Source organism: Ursus arctos, unplaced genomic scaffold, assembly GCF_023065955.2.
Source record: "Ursus arctos isolate Adak ecotype North America unplaced genomic scaffold, UrsArc2.0 scaffold_17, whole genome shotgun sequence".
In the NCBI taxonomy this organism is placed as follows: domain Eukaryota; kingdom Metazoa; phylum Chordata; class Mammalia; order Carnivora; family Ursidae; genus Ursus; species Ursus arctos.
Window position 1 is genome coordinate 56,509,392 of NW_026622841.1, and position 25,571 is coordinate 56,534,962.

At 35.3% G+C, this 25,571-nt stretch overlaps 1 protein-coding gene across 2 annotated transcripts in view; it reads left to right on the forward strand.

Annotated features, from left to right (window-relative positions):
• The window catches only part of VAPA (VAMP associated protein A), a 42,610-nt gene that overhangs the window by 8,876 nt on the left and 8,163 nt on the right, over positions 1–25,571 (forward strand). Inside the window, exons 2-5 of one of the 2 annotated variants that reach the window (XM_026495983.4) lie at positions 11,108–11,260; positions 15,308–15,411; positions 15,895–15,975; positions 22,106–22,240. In XM_026495983.4, coding sequence (XP_026351768.1) covers positions 11,108–11,260; positions 15,308–15,411; positions 15,895–15,975; positions 22,106–22,240 — 473 coding nt within the window. The remainder of the gene's footprint in view (positions 1–11,107; positions 11,261–15,307; positions 15,412–15,894; positions 15,976–22,105; positions 22,241–25,571) is intronic. The other variant, XM_026495984.4, reaches the window with a different exon arrangement.

A 25,571-nucleotide genomic window follows, 5' to 3' on the forward strand; every position in this document is an offset into this window, starting at 1 on the left:
TAGAAGACAAGTCTGTTTGCAGCTCCAGGTAACAGTTCACAAATCAAATTATATAAAGACAAACAGAAAACTATGTACATCTGAAAGTAAATCTAATTTATAGCTATCCTGTAATAAATTACAAATCATAATTGTATATTAAAGTGTTGTTTCTTGGGGCTCTCACCTACTGGCATCAGTTGATGTTCTCTTGTGAGAAGTGTGGTAGATTTGTTTGGGGGTATTTATATCTCTGAGAATGGCTCCTGCAGATAAATTTTTAGGATCCCTCTTCCCCCGGTGTTGATTAGTTCACTGGTGAGTACCTAACCCAACACCAGCCAATATATATGCTCATGACTGACCAGCCAAAATTTTGATGCCGCCCCTTTAAGCACGCTTATAGGTAGATGATAGGTTTTAGGTCTTTAAAGTAGGCTGATGTGTGCCATGTGTAAGCAGAAGCAACTAGTTGAGAGAGAAGAGGGGGAGAAAAGCTGGCCAGAGACCTTGTAATCCCAGGAGTCCGTTTCTCTCGAATGAAGCCTCTTCTTTTTTTTTTTTTAATGATTTTATTTATTTTAGAGAGAGCCAGTGAGAGAGCATGTGCGTGAGTGGGGGGAGGGGTCAGAGGGAGAGACTCTCAAGCCAGACTCCCTGCTGAGTGGGGCACCCGGTGCCAGGCTCGATCCCTCGGATCCGTGAGATCATGACCTGAGCTGAAACCAAGAGTTGGACGCTCAACCTAACCACCCAGGCGCCCTGCAGCCTCTTATTTTAAGACCAGCTATACTTCATTTCCTGTGTCATTGAGACTCCTTGTATCTTTATAATAAACTCTTAAGTATGATTCTGTTCTTCATAACAAATTCATTGCTTAAACAAGATTGGACTTCATAATTTGTGAAAGTATGTTCAACTTACAATTGTCACTTTAGGATTCACTTTAGGAAAGTGAAGATTAATGTCTTATATTTTTATGGAAAAAACATCCACATAGATATTTTTGATGACTTGTCATTAACATGCCATAGTTTGCTTAGCTGCTTTTCACTGTCATTTGGAATGTTCTCTACAACTAGAGTAATCATGAACATTTTGTACTATTTTCAAAATTCAGGTTTAAATGAATGAGTTTAGTTAATCTGTATTTTAGCTTTTTAAGAATTCAGTTACCAGTTTTAAGAATAGAGCTGTTAATTAAAGAATTGTTAACATGAGAGGACTTTAAAATACTTAGCTTGCAGTATAATTTGATAGGTTTCTTATGGGCCTATATTTTGACAGTATTTATTTTGTAGCTGTGTACTTCCGTATATATTCATCCATACGTATATATCCATTTATATGTATTTGCTTTAGTACTTCGATAATCTGACATGAATTAGAGTGCCATACCTTTAAAGGTATAGGGTATCTTTGTTTCCCCTTAGTTGTTTTCTCTATAAAACCAAATTTGCTTTTATAACATTGGGGAAGATGAATCACTTGGTCTTGTTTTCTGAGTACTGTCGCACTGCCAAAAACTTCACTAACAATAAAATCTTCAGAAGATGTGTTTTTCTGAATCTTTTCAGTTTTCCCCCCAGCACTTTGCAAATAAAAAGCTTTATGAACAAATTAGGCTAATATGTATACACCTTTAAAAGTCCTTCTGATAATAAAATTCTCGACACTAAGCATGGAATGCTTAATATAGAGAATTGAAAAAGGTTGGAAAAGTGTAAAGCAAATAAAAATTACTCAGTGTTACATCTAGAAATAATGACTGCTAACATTTGGTGTATTTCTTTTTATGTTTTCTGTGTATAATTCTACATACCTACATCCTGTATTTTTGTTAATATTATTGTGATCATTTTCTCATGTTGTGAATATTTTGCTTCTAATCTAACAAGTTTTAGATCTGTAAATGGTGCTAAAAACTTTTATTTCTGTTTCTCCCCAAATATCCATTTTCCTTTTATTTCCTACCATCCTACTTATCTAGATTTTAAAAAGTTATCTAAAGTCTTAAAATATGGAGCCACTTCTATTTTAACGAAGATGTTAAGTATCAAGCATCCTTCATGTTTAGCCTTGAATGGAAATGTTCTCTTTCAAATAATTTTTTAGGTGTGTGTACATCTTATTTTTCTTAAGTAGAAGGTTACACAATGGAAAGGTGTAATTTATATAAAGTGACAAATCGGAATGTTCCATTTCTGTGAAAAGACAATTTATTGTTTATTCTGTCCCTCATGTTTTCAAGACTGTCACTGGGACTGTTAAGGTCAGAATGAGCAGTCTATGCATCAGAAGGTCTGAAAAATCACTTTTAAAATGTTTATGATAACTTTATACAAAATGCTAATAAAGCTGTGAAAATTTAGGATTGAATTATCTGCCATCTTGCCATAGAGTAGAAGATATTCTTTGATTAAGCCATAAGCAAGTGAAGTTGATCATATGTCACGTGATTTTAGAGCCCAGAGGAGCCTTGGAGGTCATTCTGTCTACTGATGCTAAAATGCGTGGGGTTAGACTGCCCTGGAGAAGTCAAGTGATTTGCTCAAGGTCACTCGCCTAGCTAATGGTTTTATTTTTATTTTTTTTTTTAATTTTTTTTAAAGATTTTATTTATTTATTCGACAGAGATAGAGACAGCCAGCGAGAGAGGGAACACAAGCAGGGGGAGTGGGAGAGGAAGAAGCAGGCTCCTAGCGGAGGAGCCTGATGTGGGGCTCCATCCCATAACGCCGGGATCACGCCCTGAGCCGAAGACAGACGCTTAACCGCTGCGCCACCCAGGCGCCCCTAGCTAATGGTTTTAGATTTGAAGCCTCTAATTCAGCATGCTGCTTTACATTTTTACAAAAGTCATAGTGCACCATCAATAACAGTAACTAGCCCCTCCCTCCAAAAGGCTTCCAGAGGAATTAAGAGAATAGAAGTTTTGACTTTTGACCTAGGTGCTGTTACATGTGAAGGTAATGAATGAGTATTTAACTATATAATCAAAACACTACTACATTATTTGGAAGTGGTACAGAAGAAATAAGACAGGGTTCCTATCGGTAATTTCTTTTAACTACGACTTTAAGCCCCATTCTAAATGGGAAAAATTGTCTTTTTGTTCTTTTTGTTCTTTTTTTTTTTTTAATGACTACATGTTACTGTATTAAGTGGATTTTGGTGATTTTTCATCGGCATTCTGATCATGTATTCATGATACATTATTGTCAGGATCCATATTTTTATAATTAATGTTAGTGAAATTTTATAACAAGATAATGGTTAGTATTTTTAAAACCTTGAATATAATTGGCTCATTTTTATTTTCCAGAAAGTAGTACTCTGTTTATTTGTACAAATATATTTGTACAATGTAATATTTTTCACTACCTGCTTTGCCAGAGATTTTTATAGCTGCTGGGAATACAGTAGAGAACAGAACCAAAGACAAAGTCTTCATGGACCTTATATTCAAGTCTGAGATTTCAGTGTATTTGGAAAAAATAAAAAACACAAATAAATTAAGGTGACTTCATTATTAAAATTCTAATGAAAATGTTTTAGGGCTTGGATGTAAAATATAAGATATTTTCTTAGTGTTTATGATACTTATTTCAGGGAATACTCAGTTGACTTGTGTATGGGACCAAGGGAAATACAATGTCCATTTAAAAATCTTTTTCATATATTAATGATTTGACTGCAGTTTCATGGCTTATTGCTGTAGAAATCTACCTGGAATGCTTATGAATTGGAAACAACTGTAGCTAGGTAGTTTGCATAAAATACCTATAGAATTTATGAGAGTTCAGGCTCTGGTGTCACACCTGGTTTGACGTCCTCCTTCCATTGCTTTGTAGTTTATGGCCTTGGACAAGTGTTTTAACTTCTCTGAGTCTGAGTTGAGTTACCTATAAAAGGAGGATAATACAGTGTCTTACCTCGTAGGCTTGTTATGAGGGCTATAATTCATGCAAAGTTCTTGACACACAGTGAGTGCCCTAAAAGCCTAGCTGTTACGAAAACTTGTCTTGTTAGCACTATTTTTATTGTTATTACTACTGCCGTGCTACTATTATTGTGGAGAATCTTAGTAGATATTCTGTATACTGTACTCAACATGCAAAATTTTTGTGTAACTGGAGAACTGTGTGATCAGTGATAGAGCTGTTAATTTGCTAAAACCTGTGGAAACATTGGTGTGTAGTCATCACCTGCTTTGCTATGGTTGCATTACTTAAGGTATTTGAGCTGAGCATCCAGCCTTCCTCTTTAGGATTTTTACCTATTCTGTTTCAATAAAGGTAGGATGAAGGAGTAAAAATGTAATCGTTCACCTAAATGACTTAAGATCTAGAATTATAGCATTTGAAACAAAGCATGCATATTTCTCATATTTTTATTTTGTTACATGTTAATTAAAAGGAATCCACGTGACTATTCAACCATACTTCCAGTGCGTATTTAGCCAACAAATAAGTATTAAGCAGCTATTATGACTTACAGTCTGTGTTAATTACTCCAGTTCACTCAGGAATGAATTGACTGCTTCTTCTTAGGGAGCTTATAGTTTAGTTGGATGAGATAAGACATCTACATAAATAATAAAGTGAGAAGTGCTGTGAGAAAAGGTATAGATTATGTGCTGTGTGAATTCTGTGGTCAGCCATGTTTCTTCTCCAAGATTCATGCTTTGGTTCATTGCACTGTCTATTAATTATTTGGAGGTCACTAACTGAGTCTGTTCGTCATAGCCAAGAACTCAGAAAGACCTTGTTAAGAACTGAAGGGTCTGAAAATTGAGTGTACTACAATTTTACGAATATTGGTAGAAGATAGATTTCTGGGTTTAGAGACAAAGGACTTTATTATTCATGACAGTGCATGTAACATGAGCTTCATATTTGTGTTGATTTCCTTTGCCCCCTCAAAGGGCAACACACAGGGGTTCAGTTTGGGCAGATGCTACTCACATAGTGGGTTTGCATCATAGCTGAGAAGCCCTTAAGTGTAGGGAATCTGAGTCTTTGCTAATGGGTTGCATGGAAACTTACCTGACCTTTTTATCCTAGAGGAAGACCTTACCTTTATTATACAGGACAATAAAAAGCCTGTTCTCTCCTCGGGAGGGAGGCATTGTTTTCCACGCTGTTCATTCTTTAAATACATCCTTAACAAGATAGTCTGGATGAAAGTCCCAGTGCCTCCACTTTGAAAACATGCAGAAATTAGCTAGAGACCCATAGAGAATTATCTCCAAACAGGCCTGGAAGTAGCTAGCCTAAATGGGTGTCACAGAGTTCATGAATTAATGTTCATGTACATTGCCTGTTATTCTTAAACTGCATCTCAGAGGACTTTTCTGTTTCTGAAATGCTGTATGCTATATATTACTGCTTATCCTGAATGAAAATTTGATTCTCTAGAGTGGGTGTTTGATTCTCTAGTGGGGTGTTTAGGAGTGGGTGTCTGATGTCTTTAATTTACTTTGCGTCAAAAATAAGATGGATGGGTGGACAGAGAGATGGATAAATAGATTGATAGTCTCCGAGTAAATACAACAAAATGTTAATTGTTGAATCTCGGTGATGGATATATGATTGTATACAATGATTTCAGTTTCTTTGTATGAAAATTTGCAATAAAATTTTGGGGGAAAAGCCAAGCCAACTACTGTCTTCTATTCTCTCCCCCAACTTGGTTTTCTTTGCAACTAAATTCACCTTGGCATTCCAAGAAAACTTCAGTGGCAATTCATATCAAAATATAGATGGATGACAACATTTAAAAAGCTTGTTTAGTCAGAGTAGTTCACGTTTAGCTGTTTTAAGCATAATGGGGTTCTTCTTAAGATTGGAGATTTGGAGAATAAGGGTCCCACTTTTTTTTTTTAAAGATTTTATTTATTTATTCGACAGAGACAGAGACAGCCAGCGAGAGAGGGAACACAGCAGGGGGAGTGGGAGAGGAAGAAGCAGGCTCCTAGCGGAGGAGCCTGATGTGGGGCTCGATCCCAGAACGCCGGGATCATTCCCTGAGCCGAAGGCAGACGCCTAACTGCTGTGCCACCCAGGCGCCCCGAGGGTCCCACTTTTAAAAGGAAGTCATTGTTCTGCATGCTGGCATTTTAGGTATACAGCCTTATTATAAAGCACGCTTTGTGCAGGAAGAGTATTTTTAGGTAAAGGAGGCAGACCTGTCCCACTTGGGATATCCTTCTTGGTGAGCTGCCCTAAACTTTTACTACATTTTTGAAGTTTTAGGTTGCAGTTTTCTTCAAATTTATGTCCAGACTTTTTTTTTTTTACACAGATGCCATATTTGTGTCTGTTACAATTCTGATTTTTAGAATTTGGGGCAGGGCATAGGATTTTGGCTTACTGGCAATAGCAATTGTAGCTGGAATTAGGACACAAAACTTAGTGACAGGAAATGTTACGGCTGCTTAAAAATGAGGCTAAAGGAGGAGACAAACCATGTAATTATAAAAGGTGGGGTTATTCTGATTATAGTTTTTTTGTTCAGTTGATAAGTACAAGTAAATGTAACCTGTACCCTGTGGAATTTTCTTGTTTTATATGGAATACTATTACATATAAACAGTGAAATTTCTAACCTAGAAAGTATGTATGAAATGGCAGCTGTGACTGGTGACTAGTATGCTATTACGTAATCTTAAAATGAACTGTTTCAGTGATTGTTTCTAAATGTTAAACTAAGCATTTACATTAGACAATTGACAGGATTTTCCTCAAGTAGAGGGATTAAGTTTTGGAAGTCCTCAAAAAGTACTTGTTTTTTATATAAATTGCTTCAGATGTTTACTTTCTCATCAAAACTGCTTTTCACTTCTTTTTCAGGTCTTTTTTTTTAGGTTACATCAAGGATCAGCTTTTCTAAAAAAATTATTGTTTGGCATAAATGAAAAATATGTACGGTTTATAGAATTACCAGAAAGCTTAATATCCATGTAATCACTGCCTAGGACAAGAACTAGAACTTGGCTGTTGTTGTAAAAACCTTCTTTGTACCCTCCCAGTTACTACATCATTCCTTGCAAAGTTGATCCTTGTACTGTATGGTTATCATTCACTTGTTTTTCTTAATGGTTTAACACCCTGAGCTTTGCAAAAGATAAGTTTTCAGTTAGTCAAGCAGGACATCTGATATAATGCAGTGGTTTTTAACCCTATTGGACAGGAGATCCCATTTTTATATTTTATATTGTTTAATGCCCATTTTACCATTCAAAATGAAATTCATATATAACATTGCCTACCAGCATACAAATTTAAAATTTTAATATAATGTCCTAATTATAACATAAAGGAGAAGTAAAAAGGAAATTTATAATGAAATAAGCATTTCAGTGTAAATGTTTGGGCATGACTTTAACAAGAGGGGATGAAGTAGCCAGATACTTGTAACCTTCCTAATAACAAATAAGTTTGGATTTAGGTGAACACAACATTTATCTGAATAGGGCTGACTGGTTTTCTTTAACATTTTGAAATAAGAGCAAAATAAGAAAATTTATGCGTATGGGTAGAATTGTGTGTGTCACCTACAAATGTCTGCTGATATAAGTATGTTGTGATTCAAGTATCATGAGTAGCATTGCTTTGGTAGGATAATTTTCTGTAATGGTAAACTTAACCTTTTCAAGTTTTGGAGGAAAGAGAACAGATTTTTTCTTTTCTACACAATAGATAATATTTCTGGAAAAGAGATTTTTACCAGTATGAAATTTCTGGGAGTGGTATTTGAAAATTCCATACGATGAAGGCGTGATACTTTTTTGTATGGGACTGCCCAGGCATTGCATTGTGTCTAATATCCTGTTCATCCCCCCCCTCCCCGCCCCGCCCATAGCATCACTCACTCAGTCCTGTCAGACAGAAATACCTGTGAGGGGTATCACCCTTGGATTTAGGATTTGGTTGTGGTGCTTTCAATAAATTATATAACTTTTCCTCTATTTTTGAGGGTCTGTAAAGGTAGATTTCACCAGGTCTTTTTAACGTGGAGGGTTCAGGGATCTATGATATGGTAGCTTTTTTTCCCCTTGGTTGGAAATTTCTTTATTACTTATTCTTATTAAGCACCAGCTTAATAGTGCAGAAAATTTCAGATCACCCCTTGACAACCCGTTCTTCCCTTTCCCACCCAAATTCCTTTTTTTTTTTTTTTGAAGATTTTATTTATTTATTTGACAGAGACAGTGAGAGAGGGAACACAAGCAAGGGGAGTGTGAGAGGGAGAAGCAGGCTTCCCGCGGAGCAGGGAGCCCCATGCGGGGCTTGATCCCAGGACTCTGGGATCATGACCTGAGCCAAAGCAGACACTTAGGCGCCCCTCCCACCCAAATTATTGATAAAGAGCTCTTAAAGGCACATTCTCTTCTCCCTTCTGTATAAAACTTGATCAGATAAAAGCAAAGAACTGTGTACATTTTGCTGTAAAATGCTGCCCATGGTTGTGGAAACAGTGTTTGCCCAGGCTTCTTCTGTTGTGCAGGTCCTGAAAGACTCTTGTTTATGAATTGTCTCTTCACAAAGCCTGCATTTCCCCCTCCCCCCACCTACCCTAATCTGTCTATCTCACCCTTACCCCCTCCTCCCCAAATTCCATGTAAATTTTTTGTGAATATTTGTGTCATTTTGGGCTGTAGTATATAGCTTTCATCAGATTCTCAAAGGGTTCTGTGACCCACAAAAGTGGATCAGATGTTTTTGTCCATGACTTCTTAGAACAATTAAATCTGGTTATTCTTATGCTAATGTTCATCAGTACTTGCTGAGTTTCCATTTTAACCTGGAAAACGGGCTCAGACTCTGTCCCCTGGGAGAGCAGCTCTTACTGAGATGCTCAGGTAGAGGGACACAATGGAACAGAAAAATTCAAAATCAGTGTTACGTGGGATTATTCATTTGTTAGGTGGGTATTTTCACATAGTACTGATAAGGTTGATACATTCATTTAACAACTTGTTTCAAATTGGTGGGATTTTTCTTTAGACATATTATCTTCATCTTTAGATAGTTTGCATTTTTGTTTTACAACCACAATCTATTATTAAAGATTTCTAAGCATTATACATTTTAAGTACTCTTTCAGAATTCATATGTTGATGAAAATTGACATATAGTCATTTTCTGAATCACTTTTAAAAGTCTGTTATTTTACCTTATTTTGGAAAATTGGTATTTTCCTCTAAAATTGAGGTGATTTAAAAAATTGAATTAAAAGAAATCTTACATAAGTATGTTATAAAAAATAGGATTGTTCAAAATTAAAGTTTTGTGAAAGGTTTCTTTTGTCATGTTACTAAGAAATTGTTTTTTTAATCCATGATTGCTAATGTTAGAGTTCTATTTGAAATAGTCCTGTAAAAATTTATACATTCTCAAATAAATATCTGTAGTAATTTATGAATTTTGAGAAAGTTAAGAAATGAAATGTTATATCTTTTAAGACTCCTAGTGTCATCAGTAGTTTAAAATGTGTCTGTAGTCAATGATAATTGTGGGTTCAAGTGCAAAATGGACAGATTGCAATATTACTCTTTACCTCTCTTACGCTAGTGTATGGTGGAGTTGTTAATTAGCTGCTTGTTGAAAAATGTAAGCATTTGGGATTGAAGAAATAAAGGGGGTAAAATAATATGCAAATTGAGGGATTAATGTTACCATATAATTAAAGCAAGCTGTTCAAAAGATCATACTTTGTATATATACTTTAAACAAAACACATGCATACCTGTTGATGTAAATAGCTATTTTTCATTAATTTTTTTTCGTAGCTGTTTCTCTCCCTTTATGTTTTCTACTAATGTTTTCTTATTTCTGTCTTCTCCCTCTTAAGAGTTCCAAATCTTTGTTAGAAAATGTTCTACAACTTAAATTTTAAGTGTAAGGTAAGATCATTTCACTCCTTAGGGCTTGAAATAAGTACCTTTTATGGCCTTAACTTGAAGTCTGTTTTCCTCTTGTTACATTAGGTAGATCTGTTTTCATCTCCTGCACTCTTCCTAATGCCTCTTTTCATTTGACTATTTGTTGTTCCCCTTCAAATCTTTGTCTTAGATGGTTTTCCAATATTCAACTAAATGGGAAACTATCTGCTGGAGTTGAAGAATTTTCTCATTCTGGGCTCCATACTATAAGGTTGCTTATAGATATGCTTATTTTTGTTTATTTAAATAAAGATAGTCTCTATAATAGTTTTCTCTGATTTCACTGTTTCTGCTTTTTAAAAAATATAACTTAAAACTGATTGCTTTGAAAGCCATTTAAAATTGGTTTTGGGTTAGTTAGGAATGTGCAGTTACTGCTTCTTCTTGGGACATACTTTTAAGTTTATCTTTTGTGCCCAATGTAAAAGGTATTCATTTTTTGGTCTAATTTAATTTACATAATGTCTTACAGGCTTTTCTTCAGCCAAGATAAAAAATGTCTATAATCTTTCTTTTACCCTCTTTTTAAAAAAATGAGGTTATACTAGTTTAGGACTAACTTAACTCAGGTAGGAGTGGATTACCTTTCTGTGTTCTTTGTCTTGGAATCTCATGTTTGGGTATATCACCAAAGCTTTAGAAACTTTGTATCTAGAGCATTTGACCTAGTGCTCATAATAAACACTTAACAGATATTTGAGGAAATGAACGAATGAGTAAATGAATCAAACCTAATTGAGAAGTGAAGCAGGAGCACTATTGTCATTGGATGTAGTATCTTCAGATGCAGGGATTTTTGCAGTTTGCCTGGTAAAATGGATTTGAAGACCTGCACTGGTTTGCAGACCACTGGAAAAACCATCTTTTCAATAATGTGGTTTAAGAGCACACTATAAGAATATAATTGTGGGCTTATTTCATAAATGAAAACTTTGGAAATACTTTTTATTTGATAGAAATAATACATGTTCATATAGACATTTTGTAAAATATAGTAAGGAATGAAAAAGTTATTTGTAAGTCCACCACCTAGAAAAAAGTACTGTTAGTTTTTTGATATAGTTAGGTGCACAGACTTCAACATATACTTTAAAATTGATTACATTCGGTTTGACTTCTGCTTTATATATGTGAATCCAATGAATGTTTTTTTCTGTTTTTGTTTTTTAAACCTTACAGGCCCCTTCACAGATGTAGTCACTACAAATCTTAAGTTGCGAAATCCATCTGATAGAAAAGTCTGTTTCAAAGTGAAGACTACAGCACCTCGTCGGTACTGTGTGAGGCCAAACAGTGGAATTATTGACCCGGGATTGACTGTGACTGTTTCAGGTAGCAAATCATGTTCTGAATTTGAGCAGTATTGAATTCTGACGTTTTTATGGTTATGTTGAATTTGGTTTTAATTAACCGGGTTTCATCTGGAGGGAGGGAGATAGTTTTTAAGTTATTCTGGCTTGCCTTTAGTCATGTCCTTCTGTTATCTCTTACTATATGCCAACTGTTGCAGAACATTTCTCACCCTTATCTTGTGGATGAGGGTGTCTGTGGTCAATTTATAAGCAGTAATTGTCATTTTAAAATTTTTACATATCCTTTATTTCTGTTGCTCAGTATCACATTCTTTGCCCTTATTATTTTATCTTTGAACTATTACATCGTTTTTATGATTGATCATTCTTTTCAGATCTCTAGCTATTGTCACATGTTGCATGCAGCTATACAAGTATTATTCTAAGTCTTGCTTAAAAATGTACAGTGCCTCTTTTTGCTGATTGTATCGAATTAGATGAATGTTTCTACCTTTCATTATAAATGCCAAAGTTTAATTTTTTGGCTCTCTTTTGTGTTTACTTGTCGTCCAAGGAATATGCTTGGTTCCCTCCACACATGGATTGCTTACTCCTGCTGTGGAGTCTGTGCCGTTGCCATAGTTAATGCTCTGTAAACTTCCTTTCTCCTGTCTTCCCAGAACAGTACTCCTTAACAATATTATCTGACATAGTTGAGAAATAGGAAGCAAGTATGAGAACGTATCTTAATTATAGGAGAACCTCTTAGGCTTCACACAGAGACCATTTACTCTTACTTTCTAGCAGTAGTTCTCACCTCCCACTCACTGTATGTCATGATAATTGGTGGAGCGGAAACACACATGGACCTCTCTCAGCTCAGAATCTCTAGGGGCATGGCCCAGCCATGTATATGTTTAAAAAAAAAAAAAATGCCCAGGTGATCCCGATAAGTATTCCTAAGATACTAATTCTGTGTCGTTTTCCTGGTTTTTAAATCCACAGCAGATTAAAAACACCAAATTACACAAAGAGTGAGAGCCTACAGCAAGCCCACGTAGAGTACTTAGAATAGAGCTTGACTGCAAAGGTAGCGAGGGACTTACTGTAGAGTTCTCTGCAACACTGAATCGTCTAGCCAAAAACGCAGAGCTAGTAGGCCCTAGAAGAGATGTTTTTAGTGAGTCTTGTGATATGGTGGCCCGGGAGGAATGTGTTTGTGTTTGTCCAAGTTCATGGGAAAGATAGATAGGAAAGAAGATAAAGCAATGATACACACATTCTGGAAGTTGCTCTCTAAATCTTTAAGCCTTTTAGCTAAATTGGAAGAAAATAGAATTATTTCTATCCATGTGGTTAAAAACATTTTTGGTGCATCTAGTTTTATCTTTAGGAATCTGTAGAACTATTCAGAATGACTGTTTCTTGGAGGCTTCTAAATTGCTGAAGTTTTATTGTATTATTATTTCTTAAGAAAAGTTTGAGTTGCACAGGTTCACTTACATGTGGGTTTTTTTTGATAAAGACAGTATAGTACTGTCAGTGTATTTTCTCTTATGATGTTTTAGATTTATTTTCATTTTTTTTATTTTTTAAAGAGTTTATTTATTTGAGAGAGAGAGAGAGACCAAGCAGGGCTGGGAGAGGGGCAGAGAGAGCGGGAAAAGCAGACTCCCCACTGAGCAGGGAACTCGAAGTGAGGCTCGATCTTAGGACCCTGGGATCATGACCTGAGCTGAAGGCAGACGCTTAACTGATTGAGCCACCCGGGTGCCTTTCTCTCTTTATCTCTCTCTTTCTTATTTTTTTTTAAGATTTATTTATTTGAAAGAGAGTGCCTGAGCAGGGGAGGGAGAGAATCTCAAGCAGACTCCCCACTGAATGCAGAGCCTGATGCCAGACTTGATCTCAAGACCCTGAGATCGTGACCTGAGCCGAAACCAAGATGCTCAACCAACTGAGCCACCCAGGCACCTTTCTCTTATGATTTTTTTTTTTTTTTAAGATTTTTTTATTTGAGAGAGCGTGCTTGTGAGCAGGGAGAGGGGCAGAGGGAGAGAAGCAGACTCCCTGCAGTCCGACGCGGGGCTTGATCTCATGACCCTGAGATCACACCTGAGCCAAAATCAAGAGTTGGACAGCCAGCCTGGGTGGTGAGCCACCCAGGTGCCCATCTTATGATTTTCTTAATAACATTTTCTTTTCTCTAGCTTACTTTATTGTAAGAATATAGTACATAATACATACAGCATAGAACATCTGTGTTAATCCATGGTTTATGTTATTGGTAAGGCTTCTGCTCAGCAGTAGGCTATTAGTACTTAAGTTTTTAGGGAACCAAAAGTTATGTATGGATTTTCAACTGCATGGGGGGTTGGCACCCCCAGTCCCTTTGTTGTTCAGGCGTCAGTCTGTACTTTTCAAAACACTTTGTCTCCCGTAAACTCCTTTTGTTGAACATCTGACATATTAAAAACTACAGACACACCTGTTTACGTAGCACACCCTCAGATTCTTCTCCAATTAGAATTTAGCTCTTCAGTTTTTAGTGTATTGCCTTTCCTTATAAGGAGCCACTCAAAGTGTGCTTCCTTCTCTAGCAGCTTTTCCTTGATGGACTACTCTGTCCTGCATACTCATTTCTTTTTTCCTTTCTCTCTTTAGCACTTAGTTTTGTGAGTTCTTTCAGTTTGACAAATTTATATATTTTTTTAAGATTTTTTATTTTTATTTTATGGTCTGTAATAACTTAGAATGTAACTGTCATAAAGTCACAACCATGTTTTAAGTTTTCTTTTTATTCAGTCTCTACTGATAAGCCTACAGTGATTGCTCAGTGAAGGGCATTAATGGACATTTACTGAGCTTTATGTGGATTTTGAGTCATTTATCCTTTGCATTTTTTTCTGCTATGTATTTGCCCCTTTAAAAACTTTTTTAGCCGTGATGGGAGTTAATGGACATCTCAGATACACCTTAGAAATATGATTTTCTTATGTAATTGGTATTTCTCACATTTGCTTAATTGCACCTGTCTTTTTGAAAGTGTTGTACATATATAAAAGATATATCTTAGAAATAATTTACATGTTAGCAGGGGAATAATTTATACAATAGCATATACATATTTTGTGTAACTGTAGATTTGTTCTTACAGTCTTTGTAATATAAATTGAATAAAAGTTTCTCATCACCTCTAATTATAAGGAACCCCTAAAAATCCTCTTAAAGGCCACTGAAAATCTTGAGTGCTTTGAAAAATTTGAATATAATTATTAGGATGCTAGAAAATTTCTGCAAATGATGAGAGTATACCTTTTCCTTGTATACCTTGTTTTCTTAGAATCAGATTTAAACAAATTGATAAACTTCTTGAATAGGTGTTTATTTGAATATTTTTTGAAAAATTAGTTTTATTAGAACACTAAAATATGGTAGTGAGTTTTGAAGTTAACTTTAAAATTCTCCTTTATGTATCCCAGCTGTCTAATAAGATATCACTAAATACCAAATGAAGTCTTATATATTTATAACTGGTTGTAATAGACAGTTTACTAGATTTTAATCTGAGTTTATAGGTGTTGTAATAGTTAATGTTGGTAACATTTTGAAAATTTGGCCAAACTTAAATTTAGAGGGGATAATCATAGATTAATATTCATTTTTTAAGTAGCTGTATATTTTGTGGGTTGTTAAAATAGTTGGAAACCATAAAGTTGATTCTGGATCCTAAATGTAAATAATCCAGTATTAGGTTTCTTTCTTTCTTTTTTCTTTTCTTTTTTTTTTTTAAGATTTTACTTATTTGACAGAGAGCAAGAGAGGGAACACAAGCAGGGGGGAGTGGTAGAGGAAGAAGCAGGCTCCCAGTGGAGGAGCCTGATGGGGGGCTCAATCCTAGAACGCCGGGATCACGTCCTGAGCCAAAGGCAGACGCTTAACGACTGAGCCACCCAGACGCCCCTAGTATTAGGTTTCTTGAACCCTTCCTGGTTTTCTTTGAATTTGCATATTAGTGAATAAAATAGGAATAATAAGCAAGCAGGTGCAGAAGACACAAAGTAATGTGTCCTTTCTTCTTATTTAGTAATGTTACAGCCTTTTGACTATGACCCCAATGAGAAGAGTAAACACAAGTTTATGGTACAGACAATTTTTGCTCCACCAAACACTTCAGATATGGAAGCTGTGGTAAGTATAGAAGTGGAATAGAATTTATTTTGCGAGATGTTGTTTAAACCGTGGGTTTTGTATAGTTTTTATTTGAGAAAGATAATTTTTAATTTAAAAAATATGTAAATCTGTTAATTACAGGTAATCCTGACTTCAAGAATGAAAGAATTTTGAAATAGTATTTCTTAGAAACAGTTTAGAAATGCTACTATTAGGAAGAAAGTCCTTCAATCTCTAGAGATGTCAATGTGATTTTAACAGATGGTGATAGTAGGTTTCTTGAGGATTATATACAAAGTTCTGTGGTATTGCCAGATAACAGTGGCAGCGTGATCAGTACGGAGTGCTGCACTGAGTCCTGGCTGAGCCACAGACTCCGCTCCCGCTCCAAACAGCTATAGTATCCCCTGAGGTAAAACCTGTTACTTGTCCCGTGAGGTGTGAAACCTATTTGTCACAATCATACTTTCTCTGTCTCATGTTGGTTTTGTTTGTTTTTAGTGGAAAGAGGCAAAACCTGATGAATTAATGGATTCTAAATTGAGATGTGTATTTGAAATGCCCAATGAAAATGATAAATTGGTAAGTAGGAAAATGTGAGAAGATGGAAGCTATTAAGTTCTCATATACTTTGAGATTAATTAATTTTGCTTCTGTTTTTGGCCATTTTGGGTTGTGTGATGATGCTGTTCCACATTTTAATACTTAGTGCTTATTTAGGTTTAGAAAAAAAAACCTTGATATGCTTTTTTCATTTTAGAACATTTTGTCCACTCAAGAAGGAAAATACTTCTAGAACTACAATCTTCATGAGGGAGAAGAATCATTACTTCTCCTATTGCCACTTTTAAATCAAGTTCTTTAGAATGAGACACACATCTGCATAAATATAATTAAGTAATAGACATAAACCACCTTTTGACAACTGTATACTAGCAGCCTGGGGATAAAAGATTTAATTTACATGGACATGCAGTTTATTCTAAGTTTGACTATTCCCAGGTATTTTGTTCACTGTTGATTTTGGTCAGAATCCATCTGATTTTATTTCTTAGTAAATAATTTTTATGTTGCTTTTTGATTAGTGTGAGTAAAATACAATTTGGAGGACAGAGGAATATATGTGTATAGCTTAGAAAGTTGTCTGTGAATGTATAGAATGAGTTGTCACTTTCCCTGTATTCTTCTGAAATGCAGATTTTAATCTTTTTCTATGGTTTGTTGGAGGGACTTGGAAAGGCTAAGTAGGTTTTTTCTTTTGGTGACTTCATATGTAAAATACAGGTAAATAGAAATGGTGAGTACAGTTAGGTTACAGTCTGACATGACTTTTGTCTTAATCTGGAAGTCATTTGCCCTATTGAAAAGGAAATTTGCAGATTAGATAAGTACTTGGACTCAATTATTGTGTTACTTTCTTAGGATAAGCTGAAATGAAAGAGTCCCTGAGTGGTAATTATTTATTGTGTCTTTATTGCCCTTTTAAAGGGATGTTGAGATATTTGCCAAAAATAAAAAAATGTGAACACATATATTCTTACTGGAAAGTGAGGGTTCACTGGCATGTTGATGGTTCCCATTTGGAGTTTACTTTCTCTTTTGCCTATGCTGCCAGAAAGCTAACAGCTTGCATAACTCTTATTGTTGGAACTGAGAAAAAAGTGTAATTGCATGTTGTCTCGGTCGACTATATTTTTATTTTTTTCCAGTTTTATTGAGATATAGTTGACATACAGCACTGTATTAAGTTCAAGGTGTATAACGTAATGGTTTAACATACATATATTGTAAAATGATTACCGTAAGTTTAGTTAACATCCATTATGCCATTTAGCTACAAAAAAAGGAAAAAAATGTTTTTCTCCTTGTGCCGAGAACTCTTAAAATTTACTGTCTTAACTTTCAAATACACCATACATCTGTGTTAGGTATAGTCATCATGTTGTACATTATATCCCCAGGACTTAATTTGCATCATAATTGGAAGTATTATACCTTTTGACCACCTTTAACCAGTTCCCGCATGTTCTTCCCTTTGCGTCTGGTAACCACAAATCTGATCTCTTTTTCCATAGGTTTGTTTTTAATTTTTTGTTTTTTAGATTACACATATACGTGAGATCATGCAGTATTTGTCATTCTTTGACTTACTTCACTTAGCATAGTGTGCCCTTGGTGTCCATCCATACTGTCACACAAGGCAGGATTTCCTTCTTTTTGGTGGCTGAGTAATACTCCATCTTCTTTGTGTGTGTGTGTGTGTGTGTGTGTGTGTGTGTGTGTGTCTATATATATATATATATATATATATATATATATATATATATAGACACACCACAACTTCTGTATTCATTTGTTGGTCAGTGGCCACTTAGGCTGTTTCCACGTCTTGATTATTGTAAACAGTGCTGCAGCAAACATGGGGATGCAGGTATCTCTTTGATGTAGTGTTTTCATTTTCTTCGGATATATTCCCTGAAGTAAAATTGAGTGGAAACACATCTGGATATTTTCTCACTTAGTGTTATGTCATCTTTTATAGTTCTTTAGTAAACATGGAGCTGTGACTGTCTTTCATCTGGACTTCTGTTATACTCTGTATAGCAGACAATTTGAGATTATAGTCTGCAAAGGGCTTACCCAAGTATTTGATATTGTTGATTCAGAGTAAAAAACCAAACCAGAAGTTGATGAAAATGATATGGCTACCATAGTTGCACCTAGCCATTTTTACCATAGAGGAGAGTAGCAGGTATACCTTCACGTAGGTATGGCACATAGTAATCCAAGAAAGCGGTTTTGGGTCTGCTAAAGGGCCTGAATAAATACTGAATGTAGTTGCTGGAGTTCCATACCATGGAGCATGAACAGAAATAGTTTGGCCCTCGAACCTTTTCAGAGCAGGTATCATTAATAATCCAGAGTCCGTTCAGTATAATTTCAGAGTACTCCAGAGACTGATTCTGAGCCTAGATGAACTAGCTACAGAATATATTTCTGCTAATTGAACTACTTGGGATTGTGGTATAGTTACTGCCTTATTAAATGGGAAGGAATAAAGATCATTTTTTAAAACATTTTCTTTGGAAGAACTTTAAACACTTAGAGTAAGTACTGTGAACCCCTGTGAACCCATGACTGGCTTTAACGATGACCAGTTTATGGTTAATCTTATTTCATCTACCCCCCCCTTTTCGTCTCACATATTGTTTTAAGGCAGATCCAGATGTAATATAATTTTATTTGGAATTGTTTTGGTATGTATGACTCAAAGATAAGAACTTTGAAAAAAGGAGAAAAGAATTTAATGACAATACTATCATTACGCTTTTTATTTTTTAATTTAATTTTATTTATATTCAGTTAACATACAGTGTATTAGTTTCAGAGATTCATCAGTTGTATATAACACCCAGTGCTCATTCCATCATGTGCCCTTTTTCATGCCCATTACCCAGTTACCCCATCTCTTCACCCTTCTCCCCTGTAGTTTGTTTCCTGTGGTTAAGAGTCTCTTTTCGTTTGTCTCCTCCCTCTCTGATTTCATCTTATTTTATTTTTCCCTTCCTCCCTCTATGCTCCTCTGTTTTGTTTCTTAAATTCCACAAGATGGGTGAGATTATATGATAATTATCTTTCTCTGATTGACTGATTTCGCTTAGCATATTACCCTCTAGTTCCATTCATGTCATTGCAAATGGCAAGATTTAATTACTTTTGAGTAATATTCCATTGTATATATATAACACATCATCTTTGTCCATTCATTCGATACACATCTGGGCTCTTTTGATAGTTTGGCTGTTGTGGACATTGCTGCTACAAACATTGGGGTGCAGGTGCCCCTTTGAATCACTAGGTTGGTATCCTTTAGATAAATACCTAGTAGTGCAGTTGCTGGGTTGTAGGGTAGCTCTGTTTTCAACTTTTTGAGGAACCTCCATACTGTTTTCCAGAATGGCTATACCAGCTTGCATTCCCACCAACAGTGTAGGAGGGTTCCCCTTTCTCCACTTCCTTGCCAACAAGCCTTTAAAAGCTTGTAATATCATTAATATCAAACTATTCAGACAGACTCAAATTTGTCTCCAAATGTCATTCAAAATTTTTTTGCAATTTGTTTGGATTGAGATCAGAATAAAGTCCACGTACAGCTTATTGGATGATATGTTTTCTGAATCTCTTAATCCGTAGATTGCCTCTGTTTTTCTCTTGCAAATTTTATTAAAGAAGCTGGCTTTGTCCTATAGGCTTTTCCCTATAGAGTAGGTTTTGCTGATTACATTGTTGTGGTGTCATTTAACCTGTCTTGTTTTGGCATATTCTAAAATTGGATCTAGAGGTTTGATTAGGTGTTGATTTATTTTCATGGGGATGGGGGGAGAGGTAAGACCGCTTTGTAGGTGGTGATATATTCTCTCAATATATAATGTTGGTTTTTTTTTTTTTTTTGTGAAGTTAGTGATCATTCGTGTGCGATGTGTGAATGAGTGACTCTCAACAAGGGGTAATTTTGCCCTTGAGGGTACATTCGTCAATGTCTGGGGACATTTTTGGTTGTGACAACTAGGAGGGAGGGGTCCTAAAGGCATCTAATTGGTGAAGGCCAGGGCTACTGCTCAGCACTGGCAGTGTGTAAGACAATCCTCACAACAAAGAATTATCTGGCCCAAAACATCCGTACGGCCAAAATTGAGAAACTATAGTTTAGATTCATTAATTTATTTAGGGTTGCATAATGTTATTTTGTCATTCCAACTTCATTTTATTAGTTATAATATTTGTGTAGAGAGAAATTAGGCTCATGTTAACCACCCCATCCCACTCTCATTCCTGCTTCCAGGTCCTCCTCACCCATCTTGCCTCAAAAAAGAAGTAGATAGGTATTTAATTTAATTACATTAGGTAAGTGTATCTTACCTGTTGGAGGATCTGGATCTTCTTAGGTATGCGGTCAGTGTTTAGGCATTTACATGTTCTTAAGAATAGTGGAAAAAGATTGTTACTATTTTGTTGATCTCTTTTAAGTTTTTAGGACCTTGATACTGAATATATAAACAAATGATTGAAGTTATGTGGTTGTCTTTTAGGGTAAAAAAGATACCAGGTCTAGAAGTATAGTGGTTGAGTTCTTGTTTTTAAAATTTTTATAATTAAAAAAAAAACTTTTTTTTTTTTTTTGGCAAAACAATTCTAACTTATTTTGAACCATCGTTAGAGTGGGCATCTTTTTGGGAAGTAATTCTTTGATTCTTATCATAGATGGAGTGACCTAGGATTCCAGGAACCCTCCCCCCCCTTTTTTAAAATGGAGGTACCATTAATAATTATTCTAGTACAGCAAGCATTAACTAATACTGTTCTTAAGCATACTAAAATTTGTGGTCACCCTAGTCCTAGGGAATAGTAGGTCTTTGGATATATTTCGTAAATTAATGGCCCATAGAGTCTTCAGTTGAGTCGTATCCAGTGCTAGTAACAAGTGCCATTCAGCATGTTCCCTGGGTTGTTGATAGCTGGAGGGGGATAACACTAAAGTGTTGACTGCTTTATTTTTGCAAAGTTGGGTTCTTGGAATTACTAGCTCTTTTCAGTTATTTTCAACTCTGTCTTATGAGATCTAATGTCTATTTAGTGGTAGTGTTTTTTTTTTTTCAGGGTTGAATGTGGTTTTAATTAACTTGTTATTTTATGGTGTTTTATCACCTATTTAATTCTTTGTGTTCAATTAAAAAATTTTTTGGTTTATTTTGAGGCCTCCAATTCTACTTGAAATTTTCCAGATTTCTTAAATGTATTGCATTTCATTTATGCCCTCCATCCTAGCTTGTGTTAATGACATATTTTCTAGGAAAAAAATATCAATTTATCTTAAGACTGATGGGTTGTCAAGAACAAGGAATTTCAGTGGTCCTATGTATACAAAGACTTTTTATGATTAAATATACATTGTTTTGTGTTGAGCCAAGGAACAGATTGGGGACAGTGCATTATTAAGTGAGATGGAGTTCTCATAGTTGTATACATTGACCTGAATATCACTAAGTATTATTTCAAAGTGTGTATCAACATTTTGCTATCCTATTATTTTCACCTGTATTAAAGGAATTTGAGAAGATAGGAAGAGAACTGTGGAGATACTGATATAGTAGAATGTTATATGCATCTTTAAGTTTGTTTTTTGGTCCTGGGAGAGAGGTGTGTATGTGCATGTGTGTGTTTGGGGGTGGGTGTTGTCGAGTACAGCAGAGTTTTATAAAATATTGTATTTTTTGAACCTTGAGGAAAAAATTCATTTAACTTAAAATTGTTCAGGTTGAGGATTACCAAAGATAAGAAAATATGAAGTGCTTATTTTTCAGATATTGACAGGCATTGATTAACAACAGAAATTAAGAGCTGCAGAATTAGAAGGTGTTTATTTTAGGACAACATGGGGCGAGCATAAATTTAATAAGATTTATACATTTAATTAGCATAATGCAAAATTGATCATAACTGATTTTGTTTGGGAAATAATATAAAAAGCTACAGAAACTTTTGTACTTTTTGCTTGACCATAGTTATTATTAGTGTTATATATAATACATTTTTATAGAATAAAATGTGAATGTCTTAGAGCCTAATGATTTCTGTGTTAGTCATTCCCAGTACCATGCAGGAGAAATCAGTTTGATGTGAATCTGAGAATATGTTTCCCATGCCACCTCAGGGTATAACTGCACCAGGGACTGCTCCGGCTGTCACTTCAATGAGCAGCATCAACAACACAGTTCCAACAACTGGCAGTTATAATACGAAGAATGACCCCAGGGGACTCAATGTGTTCAAACAGGAGAAGCAGAAGGTTTGTTTTAGGGAGCTAACAGCCATAGGAGTTTACTAGTGTTACTGGTTACGTTAATGTAGTTACCTAGCACGTACATGGTATTATGAGTGTATTATATGAAATAGATAGAATCGAAATTTTCAGCTTTGTTTTAAAATACAGTAGAACCATAAATCACTTAAAAATCATGCACAGAAACTATTCTCTGTTCTAAAAAAGCAAATTGAGCACTTAATAAAATCTCAGTAGTGAGCAGAACAAATCTAAGTGTGAACATTGTTATGAAGTCGGTATAATTTTTTCTGTCATTGAGATTTTGGGAGCATTCTCTAAAAAAGGAGTTAGGAGCTTATTTGAATAGACTAGCAGGTATAGCAGTAAAGGTAGGAGCTGGCAAACATTGATCTCCAGGCAAGTATTTGTTCATATATATTAAAAAAGAAATGAAGTTATTATTTTATGTTCTGTTATCAAACACAAATAATGGTAACCCTTCTTTAACTGTCACTATTAGTTATTTACAGTGCCCCAGGGTAGGAGAATATGTGGTTAAAGCCTAAAGATCTTAGGTCATAGTTGAACTTGAGTGTGTGTGTGTGTGTACGCGTGTGTGTACGTACGTACGTACCTGTGTACTTCACATTTACTCAAGTAAGATGACAGGATGTCAGCAAGATAATGGTGACTTCTGGGTGGTGTAATGGTTGCTGTATGATTCCCTTTACCATTTTTTGCTTACTAGAAACTTCAGGAACCACACAGTTTGAACAGGTTGCTTATACTTTGATTTGGCTTTGCAGAGAATATGTGTATACTGAAGCTTAAATTTTGATCCTTTATCTAAATGTCTGATACTTTTTTGATTTTGTGATTTTAGTTTCTTGTTTCTGGGAATCGTGATTCTACAGAAACAGTAAATTGATTTTTTAGAGTAAAAATAAGTCTCCAGTAACCTTGTTTTTCAAATACTGTCTCTTCCCACGTTAAGGCCTTAATTATGCCTTTAACAATTTTATGCCATAGCCCTTAGTTTTAGTCTTAATTCCCTTTATAGACATTAAAAAAATTTTTTTGAAGGTTTTATTTTTAAGTAATCACCCAATGTGGAGCTTGAACTGACAACCCTAAGATCAAGAGTAGTACGCTCCACTGACTGAGCCAGCCAGGTGCCCCCTCTTTCAAATTCATTTACATCCTTTACTCATAATAGTCATAGGAGTGTAGCCTCATATTCATGGTTCTTTAGCTCAAGGCTTGTCCTTCTCAAGGCTTTATTGCAAAAACCTGTTTTGCCTTATATTTTGCCTTGCCCCTTCTGTTTCCAATCCTTTGCTCTGTTTTTCTAATTACCCCCCATAGGAATAATTTAGAATATTGGAATTGAAATTTATAAAGGTTGTTAAAAAGGAATACAGAAGTAAGTTCAATTCATGGATGGAAAGGGATTATTGCAGATAGGCTAAATAATATAAAATAGTGGAAAATGTACAAGATGTGGCATATTTTCTTGTCTTAATTGATATCACGGCCTTGACCTTCCTGTTTATTCTAGTTGCAGTATTAAATATAATGTTAATATAATGTTACTATTATCAGTTTCCTAAGAGTCACAGCCTGTTGAATCCCTCTAGTTTGCTTGTTTCATGGTTCTCAGAACAACCAGTCTCCTCTTTCTGGACCAATCTGAAGCAACTCTCGAGGAATGAGCTGTTTTTCTGGAGCCAAACCTCAGTAATCGAGCTCCTGAATGGAAGTATATATTTACAGTCACAGTAGCCTTAGTGTTCCCATCAGGCTCTTCAGATGGTTAATACATGAATGACTCAGCTCCCTGCCTAACTCCCCCCTTTTAACCCCCAGTTAAGTTAGGTTATGTATGCTTATACTTTAAATATACACAAATAAATTAGATTTCATTGCATCTGCTGTGTATGTTGACTGGTTTGTAGGGGGCCTAAATAGTACTTGACAGAAGTGTACTCCAAGTAACTTGTCTCATGTCTTAGTTGACTCACTGTTGAAATGTGTTTTTAAACTTCACTATCTTTTGCATTCTGTCCTTTATGTTTATGCTCCACAAATTGCTTATGACATTTCTTTTCCTTTTTGTTATAAAGAATATAACATTAAGAAAAATTTCAGTGAAAAAGAAAAATCTAATTCTGTTAACCATAAGAAGATATTCGTTGACATGGTATTTAAAATCCCATAGAGTGGGAAGCTACCCATCGAATGTTTAAAAAGAGTGAGATGTTTAAGTAATTTTACTTAGGCACAGAATAGAATATTTAATGATGTATCGTTTAAAATGATAATTAAAAGATGTACATATAAATGGATAAAGATAAAAAATGTTACAGTGTATGCTGATTTTATAACGTGCATATGAGAGAATATTGGAAGATAATACATAAATAATAGTTGGGTTGATGAGATTGGTAGTTTCCTCTCCCTCTGATAATTCTAAATTCTCTGGAATTTCAAGAATTTATTTAAAAATAAAAAGCCAGTTGTGAAGAGTTTGATGATTCCTCATTTTAATTTTTTTCTCTTCATTTGTTGGCCTCATGTATCTCCTCTTTTTTTTTTTTTTTAAAGATTTTATTTATTTATTTGACAGAGACATCCAGCGAGAGAGGGAACACAAGCAGGGGGAGTGGGAGAGGAAGAAGCAGGCTCCCAGTGGAGGAGCCTGATGTGGGGCTCGATCCCAGAACGCTGGGATCACTCCCTGAGCCGAAGGCAGACGCCCAACAACTGCGCCACCCAGGCGCCCCCTCCTCTTGATTTTTTAGTCAACTTTCTGGTTATGAGTATATGTTTTTTCCCAATTCTTAATCAGAACCTGAGGATTCCTTAGTTGCCATATTGTTGACTGTTGCTTTCATCTTTATAGAGGAAGGCAATGAGCTCTGCCCTCTTTTTCCAAATTTGGACTTGTTCTAGTTTGAAATTGGAGCACACTTGAAAAATCATTTTGAAATGAATTCTAATTATTAAGAAAAAGATTAAGAAAGAATATTGGTGGAGAACAAAATATATTTGAAACAGATTTTTACTAACAGAGCTGGAATTCGTCAGGACAGGGGAAGATAGGGTGAAGAACAAGAAAGCTAGCAGGAGGACAACTCAGAGAAATTGGAAGTAGTCTTCTTAAAAACCCTTCACAGCTAAGAAGCTTCTGAAGAAAAATGGAAAAATCTGAATGTTGATAGTAAAATATATAGTGGTGTACATTAGAACCTCATTATAACTATTAATTTTTACATGGGTATAGGCATAGTGATCAAATCACATTCCCTTCATAAGAGATATCAGTTTTGCCCCTTGAACTAACAGTTACTTACAC